Source organism: Sciurus carolinensis, chromosome 1 (assembly GCF_902686445.1).
Source record: "Sciurus carolinensis chromosome 1, mSciCar1.2, whole genome shotgun sequence".
In the NCBI taxonomy this organism is placed as follows: domain Eukaryota; kingdom Metazoa; phylum Chordata; class Mammalia; order Rodentia; family Sciuridae; genus Sciurus; species Sciurus carolinensis.
This window is the reverse complement of record NC_062213.1, coordinates 171,275,402-171,296,899: the sequence shown is the minus strand read 5'-3', so window position 1 is coordinate 171,296,899 and position 21,498 is coordinate 171,275,402. Positions and strand designations below refer to the sequence as shown.

At 44.4% G+C, this 21,498-nt stretch overlaps 1 protein-coding gene across 4 annotated transcripts in view; it reads right to left on the bottom strand.

Moving 5' to 3' along the window:
- LOC124985227 (BEN domain-containing protein 5) overlaps positions 1-21,498 on the bottom strand; it is a 1,510,890-nt gene that overhangs the window by 195,934 nt on the left and 1,293,458 nt on the right. For 3 of the 4 annotated variants that reach the window (XM_047553787.1, XM_047553806.1, XM_047553813.1), the window contains 2 exons: positions 10,800-10,948; positions 4,907-5,120 (listed from right to left, as the gene is read on the bottom strand). The exons of the other annotated variant lie outside the window; for it this stretch is intronic. In XM_047553787.1, the coding sequence (XP_047409743.1) occupies positions 4,907-5,120; positions 10,800-10,948 (363 nt within the window). The remainder of the gene's footprint in view (positions 1-4,906; positions 5,121-10,799; positions 10,949-21,498) is intronic. 4 annotated transcript variants of the gene reach the window in all.

The window sequence follows — 21,498 nt, the reverse complement described above, 5'->3', positions numbered from 1 at the left end:
GAGTCAGAGAAGAGACAGAAAGAGAAGGGTGAAAATGAAGGAGAGTTCTCAGGGGGGCCCCTACAGAATTCCAATTGTTCTCATTTCCTGAGGGTAGCCACCCTGCACAGCCCCTCAGGTTGATTAAAAGGCTTTTGTTAGACTCTAGTTATTAATCACCTGCAGTTGCCGGGAATGTCTCCCTCTGTGAGAGAGCATTTGAGATTATTGCTTAATTAACAAGGTTTATAACAGTGCTAATGTGTCCTATTAAAAAAGTTATAAAAATTAACCAGAACGCAATGCTGAGGCTCATTTAGAAACTCAGACACACTGCAAAAGGTCATTGGACCTTAATAAGGTTTAACTGTCATTCTGGAGCTGGTCGTGAGAGTCAGACTCTACTCCAGCCTCCTGCTTTCATCTTTCTAAGGCAGAGTCAGTTTTCCCCCATCCCTCTGCCATCCAGTAAGGAATGATTTTAACATCAAAGAGAAGAGGAAATCCCTACCACCCCTGAGTGTAAAGGCATTGGCCATTTTTACACGCAAACGTGACTAAATGTTATAAAATCATACAAAATAAATACAAACTATCCAAATCCAGTTAGATAGCTTTCATGGAAAGAACCAGTCAAATGCAATCTGGAATAGCTAAAATAATTAGGCTAAAAACAGTGATCATATGGTTGGATGGGACAAAAACTTCAAACCAGTCTAGTTGTAGCACAAATAAATAAATAAGTAGCGTATTTCAGTAAGACAAGAAACTTCTGCTGGCAGCACAAGGCCTGAAACTCCAGCTCTGCTCAGACTGACTCTGATCAGGTATATGGCCCTGGGCAAGTGTGCCAGGCTCTAAGGGGTTGCAGACAAGCTCCTAGGAGGCAGAGAAGAAGGGGAGAGAGTCAGGTAGGTACTGGGTGTTCATGGACACAGGAAGGAAGAAGACACCACCCTCAGAGGTCAGGAATAGCCTCCTGGAAGAAGTTCACTGGAGCAGACCTGGAGGTCTGGGTGGTGAGTAGCAGCAAGCTGGGCAAAGCAGGGCGGTGGAGGGGGTGTAGTGTGATTGTGTTCCAGGCACCAGGAATAGCACTTGCAGATTCCCCAAGGTGAGAGGGAACAAGGCTTGCTCAAGGAAGGCATTCTGGTAATAACTTAAGAGTTCAAGGGCAATAGAGCTGAAAAATAAAGTTGGAGATACAGCCTGAAGCCAGACTGTGAAGGTGCTTCTATGATGTGTTAAGAAGCTTACCCTTTAATAATGAGCACAGGCACTGACTGTGACAAGGCGGTGGTAAAGGGATCATATCTGGTTTCTGAAATATCAATCTGGTTACATAATGGGGAAAGGATTCTGGAAGCCGCTGGAGAAGTGCAGAGGAGACAGACAGCATGTGCCCCTGACTATGTGGGGCCAGTGGATATGAGAAGTGGAGGGTATAAGAGGTATTTCAGGGGCAGGACAGAAGGAGAGGGATGCATGTCAAAGAGGCAAGGGTGAGGCCTGGGTCCCTGGCTGGCAGCACCATTCACCAAGATGAGGAACATAGAAGGGGCAGAAGCCTTCAAGGAGAAAAAAAAAAAAAAAAGGTAGTGGAGGGAGTGGTGAGAAGTGCAGTTTGGTCAATGTCATGTCACAAGGAGTCCACTAGTGGGCACCTGGATATGTGGGCCAGGAAGGCAGAAGTGAGAACTGAGGTCAAATATAGACTTGGGAATCATCCTTCATTGATTCAGCAAATATTTATTAAGTAGCTAGCCCTGAACAAGACGCTCATAAAGCTTAGATTTTAATGGAGGTGGAGAAGAAAGACAAGTGTCAAGTAAACAAGTAAATGAGAAAGGCTATGCAGAGTCTTTAAGCAGCATGATGCAACAGAAAGAAATGGAGGGGTCTCTCTGAGTGATGAGGAGACAGGCTGTGCAGATCAGGAGGAAGGCACCATGAGCAGCAGGAACAGAAGGAGCTGGATGAAGGCCTCTGTGGTTACTGCATGGTGGGAGGTGTGGTTCAAGAAGACAGCAGAGGAGTTACCAGAGGCCAGATGAGCAGGTATGGGGAAGGAGTGTGGCTTTCAAGTGAGGGCAGAGGGCACACTAAAAGCAATGGGACCCATGGGAAGTGAGGAGATCAGCAGAGGAAAGCACGGCAGGTTGAGCGGGAAGAGGAGTGGAGACAGCGGAGAGGGCACAGGAAGAGAAGGTAGCCTGAGAGACTGAGGAGCCTGAGGGGAAGAAACCCAGAGCATGCCTGCAGGGAAGGTTTCTGAGTGGAGGACGGGTGGCCTGTCACATCCTGCTGGTGAGAAGGTGAGAAATAGCTCTGGATTTGGAGCCTAGGATTTGGAAATGAGGAAGTCATTTCCCAGTGACTGCTGAAAATGGATCAGGCAGACAGCTGGAAGTGGAAGGCAAATGGCCGGGGCTTTCCCAGTGAACACAGACAGTGAGTGTAGACGTGGCTTTCAAGAAGTCTAGACACACAGGAAGAGAGACAAGGCAGCAGTTGGGTGAGGGAAGTGGTCTCTGCGTGGTTTGCTTTTGAGAGAAATGCAAGCCATGCTGGGAAGGAGCCAGGAAAGTGAAAGCATAATTGGAGGAAGAGGTATTAGGTAGGCAGGTGGACTGGGCCACAGAGCCCGGATAGAGACAATTGCTCACTCCAAAGAAGACAAGGAAACTCTCTTTCTGGGACATGAGGCAGAAGAATGGTGGGGATGCAGTCAAGTCTGTAGGTATAGTTGCTGGAAACTGGAAATTCCTTTTACTTTTTTCTGTGAAGGAAAAGACAAGGACATCTTTTGAGAGACAAGTATGGAATCATGTTTAGAAAAAGTAGAGAAGACTTAAAGAAGGCTTGGAAAATAGGGTTGTGAATCAGGGAGGGAAACTCTGAGAACGTGGCAGTGAGTCTATAAGGGCCCCCAAGTCACAGAGCTGAGGTGTATTTCACTGATACAATTCCTGACCTCTTTAGAAGTAAGTTTTAGCTGAGGAAACTAAAATGTGGAGGGAAAGTGATTTACAAAATATCACACCAAGGGTTGGTCAGGGATCAGCTTGCAGTCTTGGTGTTTCTTTTTTTCAAACCTCATTTACTGAGTGCCAGTTACTGTGATGGGCAGTGAAGACATGGAGAATCATATATGTTCCTGGGACCTAAGGTAGACACACAGCAGATGATTTTATACCACAACATGACAATGATAGGGACAGTCACTTATCCAAAGGCACTTGGGACCTGCTGAGTCACATTCCAACAAGTGTAGCAGACCAGAGATCAGTCACCTATCAAGAGAGGCAGGGCCACCTCTTCAGGAAGGCCCCTTTCTTGGGGTGACCTCCTAAATCAGGCTTCATCATTTCAGACAGCAGCCAGACTAAAGGTTAGCTCTGATTATCTAAAAATAAGTGGCTGCCTAAATCAATTAATCATGAGCCAGCTGGGCAAGGGAGGCAGCTGTGTAACAGCAGAAAAGCCCCAGAAGAGAGTCAGGATGTGCGCAGGGTGTGTGAGTTGGAAACTGGACTCTGAAACCTTGCAGCTGTGATCTCGGCTGGTCACTTAATCTGTGTTCTGCTGTCTCCACCTCCCAATCTATCTACACCTGGCCATTCTTCTCTACTTCCACTGCTTGGTCTGTGGAGCACCGCCTCTCCTCCAGAGCACAGAGTCAGTCTTCTGACTGAGCTTTCTCACCGTCACTCCAGTGTAAACCCAGGCTGCTTAGTGTGGCCTTCGAGCCCTACGAAACCAGCTCCAGGTCACCTCCGACCTCACTCTCAACTGCCCAGCCACTTTGCCCCTTAAGCTTGCTCACCCCATTTGCCTCTCATCTTTGCTCCTGCTATTTATTCTGATGTATTCTCTCCCTCATAGGGCCACCTCTTCCTCATCTTCAATACAGCCTCCTCTCCTCCCCCCACCACCTAGATGATGCCGCCCTCTTTGTCCTATCACATAAACAAAGTTCCAAGTACCCAAAACTGTCTGATATATTCATGGGCATGTTTGCTGCCTTCTTCCTGCCAACATGCAGGGTCTGCTTTAAATGCATGTGCTGTTTTTTTCTCTTCAGCAAAACACAGCAGACGGGGTCACTTGCAGAAGAGGGACTAGGAGGACAGATGCTGAAGCCAGTCCTGCTGCCCTGGACTCTGGCTACTCCTGCTAGCTGTATGACCCAGGTAGGTTATTACTTAACACCTCTGTGCCTCAGTTTCCTTACCTGTAAAACAGGGACAATAGGTGACCAACAGTATGATTGTTAAGAGGATGATAGGGTAATGAGTTAATATACAAAAGTGTTTTTTTAAAAGACAGAATCATTAAAAGAAAAACCAGAACCTGAAATATAGTAAGTGCTCAAAATAATTAGCAATTACCATATTCTCTCTGCCCTATTTCACTGTCTCTATGCTTTGTATTGTCTGCACAGTAACCAGTTGTTCATCTTCAACACCAGACTGTGAGCCTCCTATAGATGCACTATGTTACGTCCTTCTTTGTGTCATCAAAACCCAAAGAATAAGAGCTTGGTGAAAGAATGGAGAGAAAGTGGGAGAGAGGGAAGAAAGAACAAAGAAAGTGGGAAGAGAGGAGGAATGAAGGCAGGAACCTTCCTGGAATTCTTCCCTGGCTTTCCAGCTAAGTTCCTTCTCCTCTCTTGAGGACTCTCAGGATTATCTATCTGTCTATCTCCTGTGTGCTGACTCCTTGAATTGTACTTGTCTGCAGTCATTTTCCCTGTTCAATGTGAGCTCTTGGGGGAACATTGGGGTTATATGCTCTGAGTTCCTGTGCTCTGCCCACAGCCAGGCACACAGGGGCTGCAGGAAGTTGGTTGAATTGAATTGTGCCTACACATTCCCGACTGGGTGAAGGACCACATCCCAGCATTGCGTTTACCCTCAGTGACTACCTCTGACGATGCTTAGTTTGTGAGGCGAGAGGGGTGGCTTCGGAACTGCATCCTTCTTTTTTTTTGTGGCGACTCCTGTGACGCTTCTGTTTTTCAGAACATCTGTTCCCCAAATCATGACTGCCAAGTTCTTCGTGTACTTGGAATCTCCTTGGGTTACTTGTAGCTGGTGCCATTTCTCCTCATCAACCCAAATCCCGCTTCCCAGATGGACCTGAAAGGGATAAGAACACCACACCTGTTAGTGTGACAGGAGGGCAGCTGGAGGCTGCCTTTGTCCTTTACCATGCATTGCTGCACCACTGTAAGGGATTCATGTCACAGATCCTAAATTAACGCTCTTTACGGGCAATGATAATAGCTATCATCTACTGAATACCTCTACTGTGCCAGGCCTTGTTCTACTACTTTATATTCAGGATCTCAAACCTTCATTGCCACCCTGGTTGGAAGGTGTTATGGTGCCACTTTCTATGCAGGTGGAAAATCCAGGTTCAGCAAGGTGAAGTAACTTGCTGGAAGTCACTCAACTAGGAAGTAACAGAGTTGGAGTTCTCAACTACACTCCTGCCATGGCCAGGCTGCTCAGGGTCAGGACACACATGCTCTACTCTTTTCTGTGTCACACAAGAAAGACCAGCCTCCCTTCAATGTGAATAGGCTGGGACATCTCCTCCTACTCCGGGCTGGAGAGCTATAAAAATCACTGGTGCCTGGGTCTCCTCTCCCAGAGATGATTTATTTGGTCTGAGGGTGGCCCAGGCAGCAAGATAGTTTAAAGCTCCCTAGGTAATTTCAACTCAGCTGAATCTGACAACCCTGCTGGCTCCAGTGCCAGAGCTCACTCTCTGCTGCCAAAGGAGAGAAGTTGTATAGCCCTTCCCCTTCTCTGAGCTTTGGTTTTCCCACCCTACAAAGTGGGAGAGTTGGGTTTCATCTCAAAGTTCAACCTTCTGGTTCAGAGCACCTCTGATCTTAACAAAGTAAACATAACCACAATGTACCCTGTTTATTTTGACAGCACACAGAACAGAACACAATCTTAGGCTCTGTTTAAGGGCAGCAGCCTGAAAGGTGAAGTGCAGAGCCAGTAAGTTACTGTGTTCTATGATCTAGCAATAAGCGACAAGCTTTAAAATTTGTTCTCCTTTCTAGCTATTTTAACAACTTGCACAACACTTACTAACAATCATATAAAAAATAGCTTTGACTTTGACATTGTCATTTATGTTGTGCATCTGCTGAGTCTAGGAAGGGAGAAAATGGCCTCTGTGGGATGGAGGGGAGGTAGCTGCTAATGAGCTAAACTTTCTAAGGAGCATGAAAAGGCTGTGCCAAAGGTCCCTGTTTTCAGAAAGACCTGCAGGTCATCACTATTGCATGGTCAGGGGATTTCCTGATCTGAGATACTATACACACACCCACACTGATGGGAGACTGCAAGACCAATGGCTCAAAAATGATTAAAGCTCTTTCTACTGAGGCTTGACTCATGAGGAATATGGGCACCGAGATGGGCAGACAGGTTGGCAAGCAACACTTCTTCCTCCAACAATTACTGAGGTTTTTCAAAAAGAAAAAAATTAGTAACAGCCCACCCACAGCTATTAGTAAGCAAACAATCCACCTGCCACATCTGCCTGTCTCCTTTTGCTCAAAAAATCATTCAGATCAGACCTCCCAGGTGATCAGATAACCAGAACCACCTGGCCTCTGTGTTGTGAACTTCAGTATTGCAAATCAGTTCATCAGCCCAGAAAGATAAGCAACCCTCCAGTGGGATGGGCTGCCTGGGGCTGGCTAGGCAACACCAACTCCAAGGTCAAATTTTGGCCTTTTTTGCTGCCATTCAAACTGTAGGTGGGTAGTCTGTGCTACATCAGGCATGCTGGGCACAAGCTCCCTGTTGCTTCCTGTGGGACCCTGCATCATCTCCCTTGATGACACTCTTGGAGCCACCCACACAAGTTTCCTGAAATAAGGGGAAAACAAGAACTTTGAATTAAACTCTGAAACAGAAAACATTAGAGATGGAAGACAACTTCAGTTTTTCAAACATCTCTTCTCTTTTCTACCCTGGGCTTTGTTTTCCCATAATCTTTTAATTGATTAAACGAGAAATGACAGAGCCAGTGTTCCAGAAAGAAAGGAGAATTAATATTTTTTCAGTACCTATGGTAAACTCAATTTTCTTAATCCTCCTAATAACTTTAAGAGATGCAAATAGGTAGAAACTATTAATCCTATTTCACAGATGCAAACAGGAATTTAGGGGGACTAAATTACTTTTCCTGGGACATACAATCAGTAAGTTTTGAAATCAAGATTCAAACCCAAATGTGTATGACCCAAAGCATACTTCCCTGGTCTTCCCTGCTGCCTCCCATGTCATGGTGGTGCTGATGTGGTTGAAAATAGCCAGACCTAACACACCTATGTTCTGTTTTTCTTTTGAGTTTCCCTTTGCACCTGCCAGTCACTCCTGTTCCCGCCCCCAGTGCAGCTGGCCACAGCCAACAGAGAAACCAGAATAAAAACCACAGGCTAAACTGGCTTTCTTGCCTGAGTTGATGCTTCCTCCAGCTCACCAGCACGTAATCACTGACATTAATTTCCCTAAAACACTGCTTTCCTTCTTTTGCTACATGACTTCAGTGGTCTTTCAATTCTGTTTTTATGTCAACCCTCTGGAATTATGAATGGCCCCTGTTTCCTGTCACATCAGATCTGACCTTCTCAGCCTGGCTTTAAAGGCCCATAAGGATCTCATCTCCATTCTACCTACTAACCTTTACCTTCCCTACTATGACCGTCATTCTATAAGCTCTGAACTTGCTCACCTCTTCTACTTCCAGTGTGCAGTAACAGAAAGAGGATGTTCTCTGAAGTCACCTGCCCTGGGTGTGGATCCTGTCTCTTTTGACTACTAGCTGGTGAGCATGGTCCAACCATTTTACTCTTCTAAGCCTTACTTTTTTCAATTGTACATTAGGCAGATTGTCACCTCATTCAGAGTTGTTTGAGCATTAAAGGATCTGAAATAAATGTCAGAAGGACGGCTCACATCCAGAAAGTGCTAAATCCTTGCCCTCTGCCTGCTACCTAGGTTTCTCTCTGCTCATGTCACATCGCTGTCCAGTCCAGGAATGAATGCTTCCCTTCCATTTTCTTGTCTTAAGCCTACTAATCTTTCAAACCCCCATCTAAAACTAAGGAAACACTTCTTAACTTCTCCAAAGATAAGATGCATCCTTTCTGCATTTCTAGACACTTAGAACCTTAAGCACCAGACTTAGCACATCTTGGTTAAGGAGGGGTCAAGGCCCTAACTCTCCTATCCCTACAAAGTTAATGGGACTAATCTGAACACAAAGCAGTAAGAAGCTGATGGGCACATTTAATGTGTCTTAATGGTACTGTTTTTCTATTCTGATGAGCTGCTGTTCCTTGAGGAAGAAAATATTTCCTGACATTCGTTTAAGTACAAGGTCAACTTTATAGCACAAAAAGAAATGGCCCTGGGGAAGACCAATCACAGGTCTACGCTGGGGCCTTTGAGACAAGGGTTCCTGCAGTCAGCAAACTCAGGGTCACCTGGAGTAATGTGCACATATCAGAATAGACTGGAAAGAGCACTGTCCCAGGAAGCAGGAGATCTGGCTTCCAGTTTCTGCCTGCCCCTAATTTGTTGCATAATCATAGTAAGTCCTTTCTGTGAATCTGTTTCCTATCCATACTACATGTAAATTAGACTATTTAAACTTTAATTGTCTTTGCAGCTTTATGATTCAATGAATTTTTGAAATAAAATATCTCAGACAAGAAAAGCAATGCACTTAATCAGAATCAGAATCAGAAAGTCACTTGTGTGGCAAGCCCTATTCATGCAAACCATGTATGCTACTTGACCAAAATGTTAGCATTTATTTGTCAGGGATGTTATTAAAAATACAGCATCTGGTGGGATGCAACTTGATCAAAATATTTCTTTGAAAAATGCTCTATGGGATATAACTCATTACCTAATAGGAAATGGATCCCATTCCAGATTCAGTCTCCTCGCAGAGATTAAGACCTCTGGTCACAGAGAGAAGGAAGGTCAGGAGAGAGCAGAGTCAAGAGCAATGGGGACCACTTCTGAGATGCTGGAACCACTGCTCTGGGAAACTGGCATTCATTGCAAGTTTGTCTGCTTCCTTTCCTCTCCCTGAATAAATCTCTTTACCTGACGACAAGTTAGTTGCAATGAAAAACCAGGTATGTTTTATAGCAACATGCTGATAAAAAAACAAAATAAGCATTTTCAATATTTGTCATTCAATTACTGGGAATTAAATGAGGTCTGAGAGACCCATGTTCTTGAGTAAGAATGCTATTGTTGCAAGTGGGCCCCTGCAATACTCTCAAACTGCCCATAAGATTTCAAAGCAAGAGAGAAATAGATTTTATGAGGAAGCCACATTAAGAAAAACTCTCTAATCACTCCACAAGGTGGTCCTGACTCAAAGGAAATCAACAAACACAGAACAGTCCTCTCTTCTTTTATCTTCAATTGGAGAAGGTTCACCAAACTTAGATACACAAAAAAGGGCTATGGAGAGATCAATCCTTTCCAACTTTCACAGAGAAGAAATCTGAGGCCCAGAGAGGCGAAGGACCTGCCCAAGGTTGCACAAGTAGGACAGAGGTAGAGTAATGCTACACACTCAGGCTCCAGGCTGCCCCTTTCACTGGGCAACCCTACCTCTCCTCGGCAAAGCTGACTCTGAAGGCCTGTTGAGTGGAACAAGGCAAGGCCTGTGGCCTGGCCCACCAGTCCTGCCCCCACAGGGGAGGAAGTATGCAGTGGAAGATGCAGGGAATAACAGTATGTCCAAGACAGCCCTGGAGAGTAACAAGTTTCATTCCCTCAACTTGACAATATTTGCTTTGGCTCAGGTTGGCCAGTTGCAGGGATATATCTGGACAAACCCAAATCAAACAACCTTTTCTTTCTCATCAATGCACCAGGGGACAATACCAGATAAACAGAGACCTTTTGAAGCATGAGGCAAGAAAAATGAACTGACACAGATGAGTCTTTGGGGAGAAGGAGTGGTGATATCTGTAACGCATGCTGTGGTAGCAGAGAATATCACACTAAAGCTGAATTTTACCAGGCCTAGACAAAGGGCTCTGACAGACTTCTTCAAAGATGAATTCATTTGGATGATAGAAGGCTGTTAGAATGGGTTCTTCTCCTGCCCTGTGCTATATTTGTGTAACTTTTAGATTTCTAAAGTCTATTCTGTTACTTTTCATCCCTGTATCAATACAATTACAATTACTGCTTTAGTTTTCTTTCATGATTTGTTTTCAAGGGTCATACAAGAAAAGCTGAGGAGTGATATGTGGCCCTAGTCTGTGGGCTCAGCACTGCTGAATACATAGCAGAAAGGCAGCTTAGGAATAGGAGCTTGTCTTACTCACCCCTGTCCCTGGTATCTAGCATGGGGCTGGGAAATATACTTTGTAAATGGTGAATGAATATATAGTGAGTTAGACTCTGTAAATAAGGTATTTTATTTCTATTTCACCTTATAAACTTAGGGATGTGGTTTCAGAGGAAGATAGGACAAGTTTCATCAAAGTATCATGGGAATCTTTAATCTTTCTACTAATAAGTTATTTTAAAATGTCAGTTAATTTTACAGTTGCTTTGGCCCAAAACTTTTTTTTTAAAAATGGAAAAAGTCCCAGCAAACCTACCCTAGTTATAACACAAATAGTCACTCAGGGCTAGGCCAGGAGGCCAATGGTCAAGCTGTGCTTTGGAAAGCTCCCACCATACTCTCCATCTTTACTCTGACTAACAAACACTTGCAGGGAATGGATATTGAGCTTAAAACACTACCTTGCCATTGTCTAGGATATACTTGTCCATGACAGGCGCAGGAGCGGGGTAATAGGACGACGTATTTGCTTCCTCACTGAAAGTGCTCCGTAACTCCGGCTCTGGCTCGAGACATTCTGACTTTACTTTTTCCAAGTCAATGGCGGGACCTAGGCAGTTAAGAAAAGAGATCTGTCTAGAACTCCAAGGAAAATAAAAGGCAAATATTTTTAACTACGCATCTATCAGCACACGGTGGCACAAGAAAAATCACGCTAGCTTATTTTTGTCTGTGGCACTACACTTAAACCCCGACTTGAAAATAATGAGATATGAATGTCACAAGGGAAAAGGTAGAAAATTGGAAGACAAGAATGGACTTTCTAGGCTTTAATTATGAACGAAGAGCAGTCTTCTAGGGTATCATTGTTTACATGGAAAGGCAGGGGATTCAACTTCCTGTACAGCAAAGAGGTTCTATTCAGACTGTGTTGAAGAAAGAGAATGGTAATTACTAGAAAATGCAAATCATATACTTGCCCCAAACCCCATTCCTGCCATAGTGGAAGAAAGAAGGTGAGGAAAACTACAAGAAGAGGTACAAAGGCCTCCCCCGCCCTAGTCCCTAGTACTGGACTAGAACATTCCAACCAAGAAATTAAAATACAATACAGATTAAGCTCCCTGATTGCTTGATCCAGCAGCTACTCTGATTTTTATTTTAATGCAATCAAGGCAAATTATGTGAAGTTTAAACAGTGAAAGGAAGCTAGATAAATGGTGGTACCTCCATCAGTTTTTAAAAATGATGGGGTGGTTTTTTTTTTAAATCACCTATTGTGTCTTGATTACTGAAGGGCAGAGAAACAGGATGAAAATGGGTAAATAAAACCAAATGACTTGATTGACTTTTGTGGAAGAACCACTCCAAAAGCCAACAGAGTTTAGCATGCTAAAAATTGTCCCTATGCAAATATTTCAGGAGTTGACTGGGATCAGGGACCTACATATGGCTGTGCATATAACTTAAGTAACTGATCAATTCAGAGTCCAACCTTCTTTTATCCTAACCAAGTGAACAACTGCTCCTTATATACTAAATCATTGTGCAGTGATCAGGTTGCAACTCTATATTCAGTTGCCATATCCTAGACTTTGGTTGGTCTAGAGAAGATGTTGGTGGTTTTATAACTAAAATTTCTCATGACAGGGCTTCCTGGAATGAGAATATCAATCCTGAGTTGTTGGCAGCAGTCACTTGCAAGGTAGAATTTGTGTAGTCTCCACAGATTTAAAAATGAACTTTGCACACAGCTGAAAGCAAGATGGCTAGGGTGCTGATGGAAGAGCTCACTTCATCTTGGTAGAGAGAATTCGGGTTGCCTTCCTGGCTCAGACATGTTTCAATTGTTATCACAGGTAAACCAACTGCAGATGCAAAGTGGCAGAGTGAAGGTCTAATAGTATAATCATTTTAATAGTATCTCTCAACTATCTGTGACCTATTCAAGGGCTGGGCCCACCTCTAATTTTTCCTTTTGTTCCTAGCATTTGGCCCTGAGTAGGTTTTCTCTGAACATTTGCTAAATGAAAAAAAAATGGCAGCAATGAATTAATAATTCTATAATTTCAAAAACATGTGCCAATGTTTCCCCTTTGTACTTGATCTTGAGTTGAATCTCTGAGATACAAACAAGTAGAGTGATTTTTTTCTCAGAGCTGGGCAAAGGTAATTACTTCAGTTTCCCTTAAAGCACATGGCTGAGTTGGTGTCTGAGGTCTCTTTCTGCTCTGATGTTCAGCGACAGGAAAAAGGAATAGGCTGAGATGAGGAGGTCTATGCAGCTGCTAACTCTAGGTCATCTTTGGTAAGACAATGACCCTCTGAATCCTTCTTTTCCTTCCACTAGAGAAGGTTGTCGAATGAAAGAAGGAATCTAGTCCAATTATGACTTGAGTCTGGTTTCTCCTATTTTGCTCCAGAATGGCTGCTAGGGAGATCTTCCACATGACCTATCCTTCCTTGATTAGGTTCCTCACTCCCCTCAACATGATGACCCAGGACAACCAGCCTTCTCTAAACCTCCATGGTTTATGTCTTGTTCTTCACTGATATTCACTTTTGCTTAGATTTCCCAAATGCTGTTATCTCAGGCCTCTGTGCTGCAGCCTAGGCCTTAAATGCTGGCACATTTGTCTGTCCAGTTCCCAGTCAGACTATGGGACCTGGTTGCTCAGGAGCCTCCTTTGTGAGGCCTTGCTCTGCAGAAGAGGTCTCTACATTGTAAATACTAATGAATTGTATTTGCATTCATCATCCTGTTTTTTTAAATGTTAGACTGTGAAGCTCTTTAAAAGCAAAGTTTTACTCCCTCTGGGATGCTAGGCAGTGCCTGCAACATGTCAGACTCAGTAAATTCTTCATGACATGGAGGGGAAAGAGAGTTGTTGGTGGTGGGGTCTTTAATGGGCTGGAGCAAAGATTCTGAAATAAAGCCCTGCTGCTAAGTGGGGATGCTTGTGGGCAGAGGTAAGAAGCTGTTCTCTTGAATGTTTGTAAACTCTCTTGCAGCCCAAGAAGTAGAAATCAGAACTAAGTAGAAATCAGAACTAAGTAGAAATCAGAACATCGAGTCAGGAGAGAGGACAGTTCAGAGGGCTACAGTTATGGACACAGGATGGTGCCACCACACTATGCACAGAGGGACATCTGGGGGCGGGAGCACCAGAAGGAACAGGGTTCTAGTGAGTCACCTCTCTGGCTCCATGCCTTGTTGGTCCCCTCCCCATAGTCAGGCTCCACTCTAGTCAAAGTGACCTGCCTCACCCTCTCCACACTCATACACCATTCTTCCCTGCCTGGAAGGTTTTGCTTGTGCTACTCCCTGTACACCTGTCCAAGCTCCACCAGTGATTCAAGGCCAACACAAATGCCACCTCCACCATGAGGCTGTCCTGTCCCCTCAAACAGAAATAAGTAATCCCCTCCACCCCTTGGCTTGGGATTTGGAGCCAGAGCTGCCACTGAGTTTAAGCACAGGGCTGGCCACCCACTGTTTAGGTGGCTGTGATTTCCCCAGGTGATGGAGCTCCATGCTCCTCAGATCCTTCCTGCCTTACCAGACTCATCAGATGCCCCCATTTGTTTCTCCGTATGTCTCTCCCACTACACTGTGAGGCTCAGGGCAGGCAGGGGCTGTGTCTTTTTTTTTTTTTTGTCAGAAACCAGGGCTCACCTAGCACCTGGTTCAAATTGTCTTCAAGATACAATTTACACATAAATAATTATTTAACCTCTCTAACCTTCTTGCCTTCCCTGAATGGAGGAATGACAATTGCATCTAGGTAGAAGTGAAAATTAAATGAGTAAACCACATATATAAGAGTATAAATTAAAGTCTGGCACAGAGTGGGTGCTTGGTAAATCAACCCCTCACCATCCATTCCCACACACACTTCTGGGTTTACTTTTTGTCTCTGCTAAACTGTGGGCTCTGTGAGCCAGGGCCCCTGCTGGCCTGCTTTTGCCTCTGGTCCCTAGCACAGGCCTGGTACAAAGCAGGTCCTTGCAATCCGCTACCACCTGTCTCCTATGCTCATGCTGGTTTCCTCAGGGATTGATAGCGCTTTCTCAAATACTGAGGCTACTGTAGTGGGATCACTGGCTCTCAAGGAAAACAATTTCCTAAGAAAAAAAACTAGTCTTATTCAGTCGGCACTGTTTATTCCTGGGCCTTAGTGCCTGGTGGCCATCCTCTGCAAGAACCTTTTCCTCCCAAGCATTATAAATGGAAGGTCCCTGAGATTTCAGCCTCAGCAAGGAGGGCAGCTAAGAAAACCAGCAAAGGTGCATCTTGAAAGGGACCTTTCAGCAGACCTGGGAGTGACTATCAGCTGCATGACCTTAGGCAAGTTACTCTAGACCTCAGCTTCCCTGCCTGAGTAGGGATTACCTGGGGCCACAGTACAAACTCCTGGTGCCTCTGGAAGAGCCCAGGACTAAAGGAGCAACAGGCCAGGGGCTCAGTAAATGGCAGATGAGTGAAGGAACAAATCAGTCAAGTACTGCATGGTGTTCAGCGTCACAGAATCAGGAAGAAAAGGAACAAAAAACCATGTGGCTGCTTTGGGGAGAGGAGGGAGGGCCTCTAGTGCTTTTAATTTAAGGGAGGGAGAATTACTTCATTGTAGATTTTAGTAGGCTCCACTCCCTGATGTTGGCAATTTACATCTCATTACAACAAATGCTTTAGATTGCTGTTTTGCTTTAAAAAATTTCTGAGGCATTGTTCTCCCTCCAACACATGTGACCAAATTAGCCACAATAATAAGCACTTGCGTTAAGAGACAGCATTGTACGAACTGGCGCAGATATTTTAGGTAACAAAGGAACTTTTTTTCATTTTGTGGGAAGAGTAGGAAAAAAAGAAAGGCCTTTTGATCCACTTGCTTTCTGGTATTGACACACACTTGAAGTTTATTTTGGGGAAAATATACCTTCCATGGAGAGAAACCTCTCAGCTGAGTAAAGGAAGCTTTTAAAGGCGTATAAAAGGTAGTGCTTGTCTCTTCCTTCAATCATTCATGAACCCACGTATCACGCAATCTGATGGCACACCAAGATCTAGGCTCTGTAAGAAGCATTGGGGACTCAGGGACAAATCAAATAAGTCTCACTTCTGGAGAACTTCAGAATTTAACATGTGAAACACTATTATTATTATATACAGATGGTTGTGATTTGATGGAAGAGCAGTGGATTTAGTGTTAGAAAAACCCAGTATAAATCCTGATTCTGTAGTGTATGAACTTAACCTCTTTTACCCAGTGGCTTTTCCCACAAAATGGGGATCATGGCACAAAGTAAGGGGCTTTGTTAAGTGTTTATTGGATCAACAAAGAGATAAAATGACATGATTTTCTATTCTTGTTTTATTTTAAATGGAACTAATACAGTTTCTTCTGAAAAGATTTCAAAAAAGTCACTGCTTGTGTGATTTCCAGGAGGTTTGGAAATCATCGTTTCTTCAAAATAGCTATGTTTGGGCATTTCTGATTTCTTCTGAAATAGAAAGATTAATGATATTAGTTTCCCTTAAAAAGAGAGATTAAGTCCTCTACTTCTGGAGGTTTTTTCCATTATAGGTACAATTCTATTTTCTTCATAAATGTGAAATGAATGAAGTAAAAACTTAAATGCATACAAAAACCTCTACAGAGGGGGTTTAGATTCTAGGTTTAGTAGAATAAAGATGATCTTTTTTCTCAAGAAGAATCCAAACAAAGGAACAGCAAGGCAACAACAAAGGAGGTAAACAAAGGGCTTGGAAAGAGACAGGGGGATGACCCAGAGCTGAGCAGGTGGATCTGCCTCTGAGGACATCACCACAACCCCCAGGAAGGCCTCGGCCACTCTCTGTAGGCTTCTGTAGCTGCACATCTCCTTCTTAGCTCCAATGAGGGCAGAGACAAGTCTGGTCTTATTCCATGAATGAGAGTTTATTCTGTATCTACTAAGTGCCAGCCCTGGAATAGGTGGACTTGAGTGATTCACAGTCCATCAGCACAAAGAGGCAATAAAAGATTACTGCTGCAGCCGATGAGGGTTAGGATGAAGACAGTGGAACAGAAGAAAGGGTGTAAGGCCACATTTAGGGGAGACTAAGAAGGCTACAGAAGGACAGTCACAAACTTCTGTGCAGAGGCTTGGAGGATAGGCAAGAGCTTGTTGGGTGTGAGGCCCTTGGGTAAAGACAAGAAGCACAGCATACAGGCTCCCTGAGTGACCACAAATTGGGCAGTGGACAATCTGCACTGGGAGGCTTCAGGGAAGAGCTGAAGTTCAGCTGGGCTCTGAAGGGAGAGTACAGTCTGTGAATGAGGGCTGGGGGCGCTCTGCTGGGCAGTGGGAGGAGAATCAGCTCTAGCATGCAGCCTGCATTGGGCAAGATTTGGGCAGCTCACACGGATGCCTCCACAGCGGGGGCACAGTTGTTCACTGGGCATCTGAACCAGGGAGTAGCAGAGCAAGTGTGACACTGACAGCTCCCTTTCAAAGAGGCGAAGCCCCACAGGAAAGAGGTGGTAGAAGCAGGCTCACATCCCCTGTGTTTCCCTCTGCTTTGAGGAATTGTAGATGTCCATTTCAAATGACATAGTGGAGGACAGGTGACTGACACCTACAGAATGTTTTGTTAAATACCTTAAAACAAAAGTCTCTCTTTTTATCTCTGTAGCCCTTTTCACCCCACCATCATGTGATTATTTTTTCCAACATCACTGTCTAGAAAATAAACTCAAGGGCAAGAGGAGAGGGTGGACACAGTCTTGTTTGCTGCTGTGTTCCCAGCAGCTAGTGCAATGTCCCTGGTTCATATCAAATACATGTTTGACAAGGGTGCAGTGAAAGAACTTAATCCTCAAGTCAGTCCTGCAAAATCAATCTTACTATCTTTGTAGAGACTTGGTGAGGTAAAGTGATGTGCCTCAAGTGACACAGGTGGTAAGTGCTCAAATTCAGGGCTGGGAGACTGCAAAGCCTTGCTCTTCCAGAGATATCACAGCCTGTTCACCTAATGCTCACTATACTACTAGGTTCTAGGCTTATCTGTGACCTTCCCTGGCCTTCCTGGAGGACTGTGAGGAACTTCACAGTTGTGTGTGAGGTTATGCTGGGGCAATGACACCAGGATGCATCTCACTTCTAGGAGCTCTGAGCCTATGCTCTGCCAGCTGGTGGCCAGGGAAGACTGATATGACTTCACTGTGGCTGTTCCCTCTCTTCCCATCCAACTATCTGGCCCAGCTAATATTCACAGAGCAGGGCAGGACATGTGTAGGGCAGTGTGGGCTTGCCCTTCAAGGAAGCATGGAAGGCCCTATACATGCTCTTCATGCATGTGAAATGGTCTTTGGTCCTGGGCTAAAACTGGCTGGGTTGGGGTATTGGGGGTTATGGTGGGAATAAGTGGGATGGATGGTGTAGGGTTGCCCTTGGGCTCCTAAATGGCATCTGTGGGCAACTGTGAGTATCTTAGTGCAGGAGTTTTGGAAAGGTAGAGTTTGATCATGTGGCTGATGTCTCCCCGTCAAATCAATCCATGACCCTGGCCTTGTTTGATGATTCCTTTAGACCATGAGCCTAGTTCAGAGGAAAATGGCAACTCAGGGCCTTAGGGACTGCACCCCAGGTTACTCCAATTGGAAAGCGCTCCCATGAACCTCCTGAAGTAGGGCCGGGGTTCTGCCTACTCTTGCCTACCTCTCCAGGCTCACGTCTCCCTGCCACATTTTCACTTTGCAGTTCAGCGAGAAACTACCCTCAGTTCCCTGAGTGACCCTGCCCCTCTTACAACTCCAAATCTGTTCAGACTCTTCTATTGCCTGAGACACTATTCATTTCCTCTTCATTGGCTAAATCCAGCTAAATTCCTTAAGCTGTGGCCTTCTATAGCCACCTACTGCACCCCACCCAGTCTTGGAAGAACCTTCTTCTACATCCTCTCCCAATAGCAAGGGATGAGGAGCAAAGCAAGCCTCTCACTGCATTCCAGTTGTCTGAGGATGAGACTGACTCTTTGACACTGACAGGGTCTTATCTATTTCATTTCCCCATGGTCAGCACAGGGCCGCAGGAAGAATCCAACAGATATTTTCTGCACAAAAACATTTTTGTATGGCCAGAGCTCCGCAGTGACAGGAGAGGCTACATTGGAAAGCAGGAAGAGAGCTTTCTCTCTAGGGGAATGTTCTAGGATGCCAGTGACCTCCTGGCAGGCAAGCTGCAGAAGGCTTCCTCTCTTGTGTAGGAGGATGAACTAGGTGGTCCCTGGATCCATAAAAATTAACTCTCAAACTCAGAGTATCCCTGGAGCAGCAAAAGAGAGTATGGGTAGCCTCCAGGCCTTGCTGAGTCCTGGTAGCTAGACTGATTCCATCCATCTGCATCCACTGAACATCAACCTTCTAGTGCTACACAATTAAAAAAACAAAACAAAACAAAACAAAAAAAACAAAACCCAAATACTCAGATTTCTCACAGCACAGATGTGTCCTTTCCTCTCTCTGGGATCCAGCTTTCCCAACAATAAGATAGGACTGAAACACTGAATTGGATTCTCTCTACAGATAATTTCTATGAAAATTCTGGGAATTTTCTGGGTGACATCTTGAGATCATGTAGTCTGGAAAGGCAGAAGTTATGAAGAAATGTTGGGCTCTGAAATGCAGCAGGAAATATCCATCTAACAGATCACAGGTCCTACAGTCCCCAAACCCACTGCAGCACAAGTAGATCTAATTGTCATGGCAGGCAGAGGAGGGGACAGTGTGGCAGAAGCACAGGGGCTGAGTGACTAATCAGACTGCCTCATGCATGGAACAGTGAGATAGACTTCAGTCTAAAAACCTGGTTCTATCATTTCCTGGGTGTGTGGCCTTAGGCAAGTTACCGAAGCTCTCTAAAGCTGTTTCTTCTTCTGATGATCAAATCCACCACTGGGGTTGTTTTATATATGAAAAGCCCTCAGTGCCTGGTCCAAGGCAGGTGCCAGAAAAGCCAGCTGTTGTCTGTAATGAACTCTTTTCCACCTGTATTTCCTGACTAGAAAATCTAGCAGAAAGCAAGTCTATCACAAGATGAAACTGAAGGCAAAGACCCATTTTAATGGAAAAGAACATTCTGCTCTGCCAACAGGGGAAAACCTAGCAACTTCCTCTGGGTGTTCTAGCTACCTGAACACTTAGCAAAGCGACAGCCTAGAAATGTCCCTTAGTCCCATCCTTACTGCCCCCAGGAAAATGGACTCTGGAGAAAAAGGAGAAGAAGGATCCTAAATTGTTCAGCCACTCTGAAATTAACTTTTAAAACATCTGGGATGAACTGTGGCTAATTCTGATTCAGTCAACAGTACAAAAAAAAGTTCTTCAAAAGGGAATATCACCAAGATCTTGCAGTTAAATGACTGCAGCTCTCACTACTAGAACTCTCACTGCCATCAAAGCAGAGGAGGTACAGGGCACAGTCAACTATGGCACCAGTGAGATGGAAGACAGACTGTGGGGCCTACACAGTTTTACATACTACATACAGACCAGACACAGTTATAAAGTGGACTATTCAAATACGATTTCTGAGCTTAGATGGGGAAGTTGAGGTTCGCCGAGGATTATGATGTGCCAGACAGCCACATCTATGTTCTGCTATGGGACAAGTGCCTATTACATGCCAACCCCTGTACACACATTATTTCTTGCACATCCTCAAATTACCCTACATCTTAATTTAGAACCTACTGATGTGCCAACCTCTGGGCAAACATCTTTACAGTCCTCATTCAGTTAATTCTCTTAAGAACTCTAATGGTTATACTATCATTGACTATTTTATGCAGGAGGAAACTAAGGCCCAGGAAATTAAGTAACTTCCCAAGGTAACAAAATAAGAGCATGGAAGAATCAGGATTTGAAACCCCAATATTTCTGATCTCAGGACCATGCAGGTTCTTCATCTTTGAGCAGGCTGTCCTGCCTGGATGTGGTGGCCTTAATATACCCATTTTACAGAGGAGAAAGCAGAATGAGAAGGGTTAAATCATTTGCTTGAAGTTACACAGGACATGAATTAAGAGAGCTGATATTCAAACCCAAGTAATATCTGTTGCTGGAGCCTCCAGTATAGGGGAAACCCAGCAGGAAGCATTTGGCTGACATTAGCTGCCTTTCTAAGGCACCATCAGAGACTTGGGCTTAAAGAAGCCAGCTCCAACCACAAAGGATTTTAAAGATCAAAGCTGGTATTTTAACAGACCTTGGACAGAACACAGGGCATAAACTCAGAGGGTTACAGAGGTGTTAGCAATCCAGCTCTAAAGAGCCAAGACAGATATGCAGGCCACATGGCTTTCTCCTTCTTCAAAAATTTCAACCAGCTTATGATCTAGTCAACAGCTTTTCACATTCTCTTCTCTCAAATGGAGATAAGAATCTTTACCTGGCCTTGCAAGAAGGCTACTGGACTAGTCCAATGAGATAAAAACGTCAAGGTGCTTTGAAAGCATACAATGCTATGTACTTGTAAATTACTGTTATTATTCCTATTATCTGTGCCTCTTCTGGTCAGAATTCATCATTTCTTCCTACATTCCTTGTTAAAATACACACAAAATCTGAAATAATCACCTGCCTCCCTCCTGCAATTACAGCACTGATTTTATTCTTCCTGGTTTCATGTGTACACTTGGTGCCCCCATTAGACCTGTGTGCTTCCTGAAAGCAAGGATTATGTCTACTCCCTCTTTGTATTCCTCACAGAGCCCTTTAGCACCTTTCTTCAACTAATGTTATCCAACTCACACCAAAAGGAATTACAATATCTAAGTACACTTACAGTGTTAAAAGCCTACGGGGGTGGGGAGAATTCCTAAGCCTTGGTCTTCTTCCACTAAGAATAAGGAAACTAGTTGAGGAGAAATTGAGGAAGGCCCTAGGGATGACTCCACTCTCATGCAAGGGTGCTTACCCTCCTTGTGGGTCTCTGCTGTTATGCTTCCCCTCACCCCTAGGAAGTCTCTGAGGCTACCAGCCCTCGGTTTCAAAAACACTGACACACTAGCTTTTGAATATTTAAAAAAGGGACCCTGTCTCATTTATTTCTGTATTTCCAGCACCTAACCCAGTCTCAGCACAGAGTATTCACTCAATACATGTTTGAGGAAGAAAA